Here is a 12,151-nt window from a genome sequence, read left to right as displayed (position 1 = left end):
GGCTGCATGGGAGAGCCTTAGGCAAGCAGAAAAAACCCAGGATAAAGAATATGCGAATCTTCTGCACATTTTAAAAGATCTAGAGGGTGGAGAGGACCAACCATCTGTGTGCCCAGGGCTGCCCTGGTATTGATGCTGAACGTCCCACATCCTGATCACCGTTAGTTCCAGGCAAATTGGGCCAGTTGGTCACCTACTTAGAGCTTACAAAGCAGGAAGTGGGTTTCAGCATCACCTTCTCCTTCCTGTTTCACTGATACCATGAGGTGCTAATGAATAAACCTGACTTGGTTTCTATAAGAGAGCCAGACATTGAGCTAATAGGTTTTGCTCCTATTTGGTAATTAAATTGAACCCTATACAGTCTGCATGTTTACCTTATTTTCCATTATATAATGACACCAAACATCACAATGATTTTTTAAAATTTGTGTCTTTATTAGTGGATTTCTAGGTGTTGAAATACTTTATAAAATACAAACAAAACCATCTGTAGTGGGAGCTGCTGTGATCGCCGTCTGCTGGGTGGGAGCATGTGCCTTCTTCTGTGGGCCTGGCCATGGGGCTGCAGCTCTCCCAGGAGGAGAGCATCACCCTGCACATGAGCACCGAAATTGTGGCCGAGTTCTTCTCATTTGGAATCAATAGTATTTTATATCAGCGTGGCATATATCCACCTGAAACAGTTACTCAAGTGCAGAAATATGGACTCGCCTTGCTTGTAACTACTGATCATGAACTCATAAAATACCTAAATGTGGTGGAATAACAAAAAGATAGGTTATAAAAGTGTTCAGTTCAGAAACTGGTGGTAGTCATCTCCAACAACGAAAGTGGTGAGGTCCTTGAAAGAGTCAGTTTGATGTTGAGTGTGACAAGATGGCAAAAGATGACAGTCCACCCATAGAGAAGTCTCAGGAAGCTACCCAGGATGAAATCCATTCAGTGATCAGACAGATCACAGCTACAGTGGCCTTTCTGCCACTGTTGCAAGTTTCCTGTTCATTTGATCTGCTGATTTATACAAAGATTTGGTTGTACCTGAAAAATGGGAAGAGTCAGGACCACAGTTCGTTACCAATTCTGAGGAAATCCATCTTCATTCATTCACTGCTACAATCTACAAAGTAAACAGCACGGTGGTGCCCACATCCTCCACCAAAAGAACAAACAAAACAGAAAAAGAAAATGAAACAAGAATAGCATGATGGCCTACAAAATTCCTGTCAATGACTGAGGCTGAGATGAGGAAAACAATGAAACTGTAATTCTCAAATGTGGTTTGAAACCAAGTCAGCGACGGTTGATATGTTTTATTTCATTTTTTTAAATGGGGAAAACCAACATTTACTTCACTAAACTGCATACTTGATCTTTTTTGTTTGTTTGTTTTGGTTCCTATTTGACTTACCACAGAGTTGACATAAGGAATTTATTGTACATTGTTCAAAAGGAACCAGCAGATTTTGTCAGCACTGTAATGTCAATTCCTTTGAAGGTGGTAACTGTAGATGGAAAAATTTTTGCTATAACGCTAGTAAATGCTTTCCTAAATCAGATATTTTGGTCAAGTAATCTGACTCAGAGAATAGGTAGAAAGATATTTAAATATAAGATATGGCAAAAGAAATCTGAATATTCAGAATCTTTGTTTAGATCCTGAAAGTAACTAACAGTAATCCATAAGTAATGAAATATTGCTCTATTAGGTCCTTTCCATTTACTTCATTGTATAGTTCCCATATTGAAAAAATTTCCAATTATTTGATTTTAATTTATTTAACTTGAACCTGTGAAACAATGGATATTTCTACTGTTTAATTTCCTGAGATACAGAATGCTTAAAAATGTTTTTTGTGTGTTTTATAAAATCAAGCTTTAAATGAAAATGAGGAAATAAAGTTAAATTTGTTCCTTTTTTTCAACACTTGTACAAAGAATTTTATACTCCACATAATATTTAGAAAAAGTTTACTCTGAAGTTCCATTACTAAGAGTTTGGGGTTAGAGTAGGTGGGAGACAATATCTCTCAGCTGTTACATTTTTTTTTTTTATTGCAGTGTCAATGAAATTACATCATCCCAGTTTTCCACACAGGATACAACTAGCCATTGGTCTTAAATTAGGTCATGGTAGAGCAGTTGCATTTCTATGGAAACAAAGCTAAACTTGGAACTGCACTCTGATCAAAGACTCACTAACACTGAATAAGTTGTAACCTGATAGGTAATGTCTTAAAGGTAAAAATCAATAGTAGTCCACCTTGAGCATTTGAAGGGTCATGCTCCCAGTTACTGTCCTTGAGATTACAAAAAGATAGTAGCAAACAGCTCATCCAACTACCTTATTTAATAGATGAACCCACAGGGAGGAAGTATCTTAGTCAAAGTGACACTGGTTTTAGTGACTGAACTTGTGGGAACTGGACAATAATGGGAGTCTTGCTGGAGCTTTACAATGGTCTGAAATCTGGTTTCAAGCCAGTGAGTCAAGTATGAGGGTGACAACTTCATGAACTCAACAGCAAGCATGTTCTAGGAGGAAATGAAAGATGATTCTATTTAGCATTATTTTTTTTGGCAAAAGATTTAAGATAAAGTTGGTGTAGTAAAAGAACTATGGAATACTCTTACAATTTCTTGAAGCTGTATAGTGAAACCAGAATATCCCCAGCTCCTCCAGCCTGTGAGTGGCAGTGCCATCACATGAGCATGATACTATAGCCTCACAGTTCTGAGATCCCCCTGACCCCCACACATGTCTGCTCGCACCAGCATTCAGTCCCTACCAAAGTGTCACCCTATTCTTGTGGCCAAGTCCCCAAGGACATGTCCAGCAGATTCCAGCACAAGTCCACCCATACTTGGGCCTCTCTCTGGTGGTGGTGCCTTTCACTGCAATGCTCCTGTGCACTTTGAGCCTAGCTGCTGCTGTTCTCCACCTCCTAGATGGGAGGGATGCCCCCTCCCATTCTGGGTCACAGCAGATCACCTGGGTCCTGGTCCCCTGAAAGCCTATTGAATCCAAGTCAAGGCTGTTTTGTTCATTACTCATCCAATTTGACAGATCCAGTTTGTTAGACAGTGTCAACTTGTAGTCAGGAACTTTGGGGTCATTCTGCCTCAGCCTGAATCCTGGCACCACCACTCATGGGCTGTGTGGTCTCGGTGCCATAACTAATCTAATTATGTTTCCCTGAATTTAAGATACAGATGGTGCCTGTAGTGTTGTCCAAATGACTAAATGACTGCATATTAAAGGGCTTGCCAGGCACAGGCCTGGCAAGCAGTTAGTTCTCTATAAATTTGTTACTATTCTTTCTGTATGGTGACACTGGATGTGCTATTGCGAGCAAGACACATACTTGTCCTCAAGATGCTTGCAGTCTAGTGGGCCAATTGGATTTACGTCAACTATTTGTTAACAAATGAAGAATGAAAAGTATTGTTCTCAAAAACGTTAAAGTCTACAAAGAAACAGAGGCTGGCTGATACACAAATAATTGTAATAAGGACAATAAAAAACAAATGTGCACAAGGTAGAAGGTGGCAGACACAGGGAGAATGACCAGGAAACAAAAATTGTAGTAATATGATCCAGGCTACATTGACCAAACACTCCATGGCGGAGCAGGCTGGGATCAACCCTGGGATATTCTACTCACCTGACTAAAGGCCATCAGCAATGGGAGCAGACAGAAAGTGAATTTTGAGCTAAGGCAGTGGCAGTAGGAAAGAGCAGGCACAGAATGACTTGAGATATAGAATAAATAGGGCACGATGGTTACTTGGGTATACGAGTGGGGAAAGAGAGGTAGGAGGTGAGAAAGGGCATAAGCAAGATTGGGTAATTGACTGTGTGGGGGTGGAAAGGAGGAGGAGGAGCTGGCCCACATCAGCAACAGTTCCTGCTCTGGGCAGAGATGGTATCGCTGCTGTTGTGAAGACTACAGGGATGGCAGGGCAGCAGCACGTATTTTCAGCATGGGAAACAGGGAGAAGTAGGACACAGACCGAGTCCTTAAATTCCTAACTTTTTACATGGTTCACCCATATTGGAGAATAAACCCTTTGTCTGCCTGGGTCACTCAAAATTCCATCCTTTCTTATAAGTTGTTTGCCCACTCAAACTGATTCCAGATCATCTTGGCGTTTATAACAGCCTGATATACTTATTTTCAGATGGTAAATCATATCTGCCTGTTAGCCTAGTGCTGGATGGAGTGCAAGGAATTGGAGAGATTCAGTAAGGATAGTTCTCCACCAAAAAACCCAGAAAAACAAAAAAGCCAACCTAAGCAAATCCTCTCAAACAGGATTGATACTTAATGATAAATATCGAAAACAAGTTTTGACTAGGACTTTATCTTAAACTAAAATTTACGAAAATAAGTTTAACACATTAAGCAATAATTGTGATTATGAACTAGTGCTTGAAACAAACAAAAATCAGTGAAGTGTGTTTTAAATGTTTAGACCAATATCATAAGACAGTCTGATACCACCTCACACAGAGGATGGTGCAGGGGTGAAGAAACAGACAGACAAAGACACCCTGGGGAGGTACAGCTTCATCAGCTTTGGCTTGCATCTGAGCTATGCAGGTGTCTCCTATGGACTTACGTCCCAGCAGACATGTGCCAGCACCAGTAGACTACTAGACATTACTGAACAACTCAACTGCATCATGCTTTTTAAGAGATCTGAATAATATAAAAAGTGATAAATTGAATAGAATGTTCCCCTTTCTGTTGATTACAAAATTACCATGCCAGGGAATCTGTAGGGTGATTGAACTATTCTGTTTGGTCTTGTGGTGGTGGATGCATAACTATCCATTTGTCAAAGCCCACAGAACTGTACACCACAAAGAGTTAACTTTACTGTATGCAAATTAAACACAGACCCAAGGATAGAATGCTGAGTGTGATGAATGAACTTAATTATATTACAAATGTATGACATAACCTTACCAAAGGGGTTGGGGAAAAAAGTTTAAGTAACTTTGGAGAACTGTTTTTACTGGATATTATAAGGAAAAAGACAAAAAGAACTGAACATAAACACTACACTCTAGTTGGTAAACTTGCTCCCACACAGAAATTCTGATATAGGGTGAACAAATAAACACACACACACACACACACACACACACACACACACACACACACACACAGAAATTCTGATATAGGGTGAACAAATAAACACACACACACACACACACACACACACACACACACACACACACACACACACACACACACACACACACACACACACACACACACACACACACACACACACACACACACACACACACACACACACACACACACACACACACACACACACACACACACACACACACACACACACACACACACACACACCATGGCAGATTTCTCCCTGCCAAAGAAGCAAGGGGGGAGGATGAAATGAACCTTATGTTGCTTCATTAGAGACAGAGACATCTGTATGAACTGATGTTTACACACACACAGAGCTAGACACAGAAATAAATATAGATATGTATATACATGAGGGTCTAGAAGCATTGACATAATCCTTGGTTTCTACCATTCTCTAATAAAAGGAACCAGAAATGGCTGATTCTAGGACTGGGCTGTGACTATACAAGATGAACCTGGAGCATCTTATAGTGTCAGAAAGTAACAAAGTTCTAAGAAAAAGAAAAAAAAAGTGGCAATTTGTCAAACGATACAGGAGAAAATCTGAAAGAGCTTGCAATGGCCAAAGAGGGAACTGGAGCAATTTGAGCAACAAAATAAATAATGATATAATTCTAGGTTGACGTTTTTTTTCCTTTCAGGTCTCTAAAGATGCTGCTCAACTGTCTTCCAGTTTGCATTGTTTCTAGTGAAAAATATGCTCTCAACTTTATCTTTATTGCTCTTTATATACTGTGTCTTTTTTTCTTGGTTTGCTTTTAATATTTTCTGCTTATCACTAGTTTTAAGAAATTTGATTGATGGAGTTCGGATGTGTTGTCCCCTCCAAAACTCACGTGGAAATTTGATCCCCAATGTGGCAGTGTTGGAAACTGATTGAGTCATGGGGCAGATCCTTCATGAATGGATTAATGCTCTCCCTGGGGGAGGGGGATTAATGACTGAGTTCTCGCTGGATTAGTTCCTGCAAGAGCTCATTGCTTAAAAAGACCCTGGCACCTTCTCTCTCTCTCTCTTGCTTCCTCTCGCCATGTGATCTGCTCATACCCACCGGCTGCTGCCACTTTCCACCATGAGTAGAAGCAGCCTGAGGCCCGTGCCAGATGCAGCTGTCTCAGAATCGTGAGCCAAATAAACCTCTGTTCTTTATAAATTACCCAGTCTCAGGTATTTCTGTTATAGCAACACAAAACAGACTAAAACATTGATGTACTTTGGTATAGTTTTCTTGATGTTTCTTGTTCTTGGGGGCTATTGAACTTCTTTGATCTATGAAGTTTATAGCTTTTATTATTTGCAAAATTTTGGCTACTATTCCTATGAGTACTTTGTGTCCCCCTCCCCATTCTCCTTTTGGTACTCAAATTATGTATCAGGTCACTTATGGTTGTCACTCATTGAGGTACTCTTCACTTTTATCCAGTCTTTTTTCATTGTTCCATTTGGCATACTTTCAATTGCTGTTTTTAACTTTACTACTATTTTCTGCCAAGTCTAAGCTGTCATTATTTCCATCCAGTATAATTTTCACCTTAGACATTATAAACTATTAACTTCTCCAATAGAAATCACAGTAGGGTTTCTTTGTTTAACTTGAAAGACTGACTATGATTCTCCTTAGAAAAGACCTGGTAGATATGATGGGTTTCTTCAGCACTGGCATTTTCCCAGGAGCCTTGCCTCTGAATAAGAAGGAAGACTGCAGGTCTGTGTACATGGGTGCAGAAGTGCTTTTGGGCAGGGGTGTGTGTGTGCACGTGTGTGTGTTAAGAGGAAGGTGATGGGGAGTGGGGAGACATGCTGGCATATTAAAGGAAGTAGGGCTTATTCTGATGGTGGGACCCTGGTGTGTTTCCCTCCTGCACTCCTGAGCACAGCTCCTTTTACTTTTATTTATGTTCTTAATGTCTGTCATTGCAGTTCACTTATAAAACCTCAGTAAATTGCTCTGTTTCTCTTTTATGCCCTATCATTCTGTCAGAAGCACCACTATCATTAGTAAGCAGTTCCCAGACTTTACCCTCAGTGCAAATGCTACTATTCTAGGTATTTATTCCAATTCTGCATGGAGGGCCTGAGCAACCTGGATGTTCCAAGTGTAATTTCATTAACTGCTCCCACATCCACTCCATAAGACACCCTCTTGGTCTGTCTCCGGTCGTTCCTTTCTCTCTGAGCCCATTACCATCACCATACCTTACCTGGACTATTGAAATGGTCTGTATGTGGCTCTCTTACTTCTGTTCCTGTCCTCCTCCAACCCAGCCCCTACAAAGCTAACGAATCATCTTTTAAATGTAAACCAGATTGTTCTTTTGTTTTACACTCTCTCATGCCTTTTCATTGTAATTAAAATGGCCTATAGGCCCTGCTTAACTCTCTACCACCATTTGATCTCATTCTGCCACCAATTCGCTATTCTTGAACTACACCACCCTCCTTTCTGCCCTTGAACAGAGGGTATTTAACACACCTTCTTCTGCTTGGAACATCCTTGTCTCTCTGCTTGGAAAGTGCTGATGCCTCTCATTCTTCAGGTCTCTGCTTACCTGTCGTATGTTGAGAGCATTCCCGACTACCCTACACAAAATAACACACTAGGACTGGCCGGTTAGTTTACTTGGTAAGTGTCGTGCAGCTAACACCAAGGTCAAGCATTCAAATCTCCACGCCCACCCCAACCCCCAAAATGACACACTACCTGTGGTTTACCCATTACATTCTCTTTACTTTCCTCATACCACTGACCACAATCCATATTCTTTAAAAATATTTATCCATTTAGTTATGACTTTTTTATCCACATAAATTTAAGTTCCATGAAGGCAAGGACCTTGTCTGTTTTATCGGCGTATCCCCAGTGGTCAGCAAAATTTCTCTGCCTTTATTTTTTCGCTTAATGTTCCTCAGATGCAGAAAGATGAGGCAATCACACTCCTCAGTTTATTGCACATTATTATCTTTAGTCCATACAAAGCCCTTCTCTTATATTTTCTTCTTCTTCCCTAGTCCTTACTGCAGTTGCCCTCCCTATAGGCATCCCCTCTAGGGACATGCTGGATAAATGTCTTTAAATGTGCATTTACCTTTGTAAAATAGCTAATGTGGGTTTTCTTTTAGTATGTATATTCTCAGTTTACACATATTGTACTATTTCTTTTTTTTCCCCACATACTACATTTTAAGACATTGTCATATTATTCTATGTACATAATCTTCTGCTTCTCACCGTTGCATAGTGTTCCAAGAATGCAACTGTCACGTTAAATTTATCCATTGCTCTCTAATGGAGATCTAGGTTGTCTCCAGCACTCTCCTCCCACAAATAATGTCACAACGAAAATTCTTGTTGATATCCTTTTACAGATTGGTATGAGAATTTCTCTGGGATACGTAAGCATGGGATGTTGGGTCACTGGGCAATGCACATTTACTTCACTAAGCACTGCCTGACTGTTTTCCAGAAAGGCCTTACCAACCTAAATTCCCACCAGCACGAGTAGACTATTGAGACTTGTATCTTGTTTCAGCAATTACTGACAGCAAAGCATAGGCAAGTTTCTCAATATGTCTCATTGAGTTTTCTCCATATGTAAATTGGAGATAAAAATACCTGTCTTATAATGCTGTGGTAAAGATTAAAGGTAATATAACAAGTGACTCACTTAGCGCCAAATAACCACTTGCCATATACTAGCTACATTATTATCATCTCTCTCCCATTAGATGGTATGCTCCTTGATGGCATGCATAAGTTTTCAACTGCTTTTGCCTGTCTCTCTCCTCTCATCCCTAATTCTCTGAGTTAGTAATTGCCATGGGGTACGCTTATTAATCTGACAATTTGGTTCTAGAAATGAAAGTAGCTGAGTTTGATTTGACAAGTAGAGTATCAAAACTCTTCATTCTAGCACATATCAACACATTTTGGTAAGAAAAAATCACATTAGAGTAGTTTATTTTATTAGACTTGCAGTAAAGGATTAACACAGCAGGCCTGTGTTATCCAAACTCTGCATCTTCCAAAGAAAGGTCTGACCCTTGACCAGCTTCTGGGAGACAACTTTTAAATTCTTGGAGTATCCTGCCTGATAAGAATGTCTTTGTTTACCTGGGGTTTTGTGCTGTGCTAGATAGTCTGTGTTAACAACATTGTTTATGATGGAGGCTTTGGGCCACACAGTATCAGTTTGATCTCTGGAGGGGCTCGAGACAGAATAGCTAAGGTCACCCACATGGGTGCTCCATGCCTCCATGACTGACCCCCAATAAAAACCCTGGACACTAAGTCTCAGGTTAGTTTCCTGGGTGGCAGTACTTGTGTGTACTGTCACACATTATTGCTGGGAGAGTTAAGTGCTTTCCACAGATTCCACTGAGAGAGGACAACTAGAAGCTCATACATGGTCTCTCCTGGACTCTGCCCTATGAACCTTTTACCTTTGCTGATTTTAATCTGTATCCTTTCACTGTAATAAACTGTAACTACGAATAAAACAGCTCTTCTGAGTTCTTCTAGTGAATCATTAAAATTGAGAGAGGTCTTGGGGACTCCTGACTATAGACTCTGAATCATTAAATATCTGATTTTAGCATAATGCAGCATTAAATTTACCCTAATCTTAAAATACAGCTGTAAGGGGCCAGTCCATGGCTGACTTGGGAGAGTGTGGTGCTGATAACACCAAGGCCACAGGTTCATATCCCTATATAGGGATGGCCAGTTAGCTCTCATGGGAGAGCGTGGTGCTGACAACACCAAGTCAAGGGTTAAGAGCTCTTTATTGGTCATCTTAAAAAAAAAAACAAACAGCTGTAATACTACAATGATTAATTAATTTAAATGGAAAAAAAAAACTCAACAAAAATATAAAATAGAAATTACCAAACGTCTTGAATTCCTCCTCTCAGTAGAAAGAACTGTATTAGTACATATTGCTCTGACATGGCAATGTCAACGATCAGATGTAATGCCATCATCATCCTGTAATAGTTTTAAAGCTTGCCTCTGTAGAATCCCACCTTGTTCTATAGTTTAAAATATACACTGCTAATGTTATAGGAAACCTTAGTGGACAGTGTGATAAAAACAAAATAAACTTTAAAAATCTCCATTGTGCCCTCTAGAACAACTTGATTTTGAGTCTATTTAAGAAAATAGTCTTGATATTGATGGGGAGCAAGAGAGGGAGGAGGAAGGGGGAAAAGGAGGAATTGGTAAAGGGATATGAAAATCAACTACATTGTATGTTGATAAATTAAAAAATAGAAATAAAATAAACACACACAAAAAAGAAAAAAACATTAGAAGATAGGTGGGGAACAAAGCAGGTGGTGACCATGGTAGCAGGAGTGGTGGGAAGCAGCTGCCGAACCTCCCAGGAGGCAAGTGTAAGGGAGGAAGGAATGTAGATCTTGCTCCACAATCGGGGACAGAGGTTGGGCCCTCAATGCACAGTAGTCACTCACCATACACTGCTGTCTGACAGCTGTTACGGTAGACATATACATCCAGCTAGGTTCAAGCTGTCTGTAAATGGAAAGCCTTTTGAAATAGAGCTCAAATTTTAGGAAAAAGGCTATCCAATGTACTGTGTGGAAGATGGCAAATTACAGTTTCATCAATGGACAAAAGAAAAAAAAAAGACAAAACTTGAGGTTCCATAGTGAACCTAAAAAATAAAACAAAACCAAAAAAGCACAATAGGCCAAATTTCGACCAATAATACTGCATGTTCCTACCTGAGTTGTCAATATTTTGTGTTCCCCAATGTTCATCGCAGCACTCTTTACAATAGCCAAGAGTTGGAACCAGCCCAAATGTCCATCATCGGATGAGTGGATACGGAAAATGTGGTACATCTACACAATGGAATACTACTCAGCTATAAAAACAAATGAAATACTGCCATTTGCAACAACATGGATGGACCTTGAGAGAATTATATTAAGTGAAACAAGTCAGGCACAGAAAGAGAAATACCACATGTTCTCACTTATTGGTGGGAGCTAAAAATAAATATATAAATTCACACACACACACACAAAAAAAAAACCGGGGGGGGGGAGAAGACATAACAACTACAATTCCTTGAAGTTGATACGACAAGCAAACAGAAAGGACATTGTTGGGTGGGAGGGAGGAGAGGGAGGAGGGAGGGGGGTTTCAGTAATGGGCCACAACAATCAACCACATTGTATATCGACAAAATAAAATTTAAAAATAAATAAATAAAAATAAAAAGGCTTTTGTTTTTCCACTCCAATCACTCAAATTTACCTGCAAAACAATATGAATATGAAAGAAGTGATAAACAAAAAGCAAAAATAACCCCTCCCCCCCAAAAAAAATAGATGTCAATTTTTTGTGGGGTATTGAGATTTCTGTATAATGATTCCTCAGGTTTGACAAGATAGATGAGTAGAATTGAGAGGGAAACTACAGGGACGAGCAGAGGCAGAATTTTTGTTCTCTGTGTCTGGAAAACAGAGCAAGCTCCTTTAGATATGTGAACTGTCTAAAACAGTATATCTTTACTACTTCTAAGCAATGGTCAAAGAGTATCGTTCTGAAAACTTCAAAACAACGTCAAGTACACCTATTTGAAGCAAAAATAGATATAGTTGACACTTGGGGGGAAAAAAAGGAAAGAAAATAGTTTACAAAAATTTCTATTCTATGGAACCAGGAATCAGAAAATGATACTCTTGCTCATAAGTGACATAAACATGATAATCAAACAACATGGCATATATTTTCCTTTTTGTTTTGAAAACTATTTGTTGCAATAAAATATTCATTCAGAAAAGTATACAAATCTTAAGTATATACCAGATGAATTTTCACCAAGTGCATACATCTGTGTAAGAAGCACCCAGATCCAGAAACAAAACAATACTGGCCCTGTACAGACCTTTAGGATAGTGATTAACCTGACTTCAAACACCACAAATTAATTCTT

At 39.5% G+C, this 12,151-nt stretch overlaps 1 protein-coding gene and 1 pseudogene across 1 annotated transcript in view; both read left to right on the top strand.

Annotated features, from left to right (window-relative positions):
• The first annotated feature begins 559 nt into the window (after positions 1–559).
• On the top strand, positions 560–1,237 carry LOC134381306 (mitotic spindle assembly checkpoint protein MAD2A-like; annotated as a pseudogene).
• A 9,292-nt stretch (positions 1,238–10,529) lies between these two features.
• LOC134381091 (hippocampus abundant transcript-like protein 1) overlaps positions 10,530–12,151 on the top strand; it is a 45,689-nt gene continuing 44,067 nt past the window's right edge. The window contains exon 1 of the mRNA XM_063101153.1: positions 10,530–10,580. Coding sequence (XP_062957223.1) covers positions 10,530–10,580 — 51 coding nt within the window. The remainder of the gene's footprint in view (positions 10,581–12,151) is intronic.

The sequence above is a fragment of the Cynocephalus volans genome, chromosome 6 (assembly GCF_027409185.1).
Source record: "Cynocephalus volans isolate mCynVol1 chromosome 6, mCynVol1.pri, whole genome shotgun sequence".
In the NCBI taxonomy this organism is placed as follows: domain Eukaryota; kingdom Metazoa; phylum Chordata; class Mammalia; order Dermoptera; family Cynocephalidae; genus Cynocephalus; species Cynocephalus volans.
This window is presented reverse-complemented; position numbering and strand designations above follow the sequence as displayed.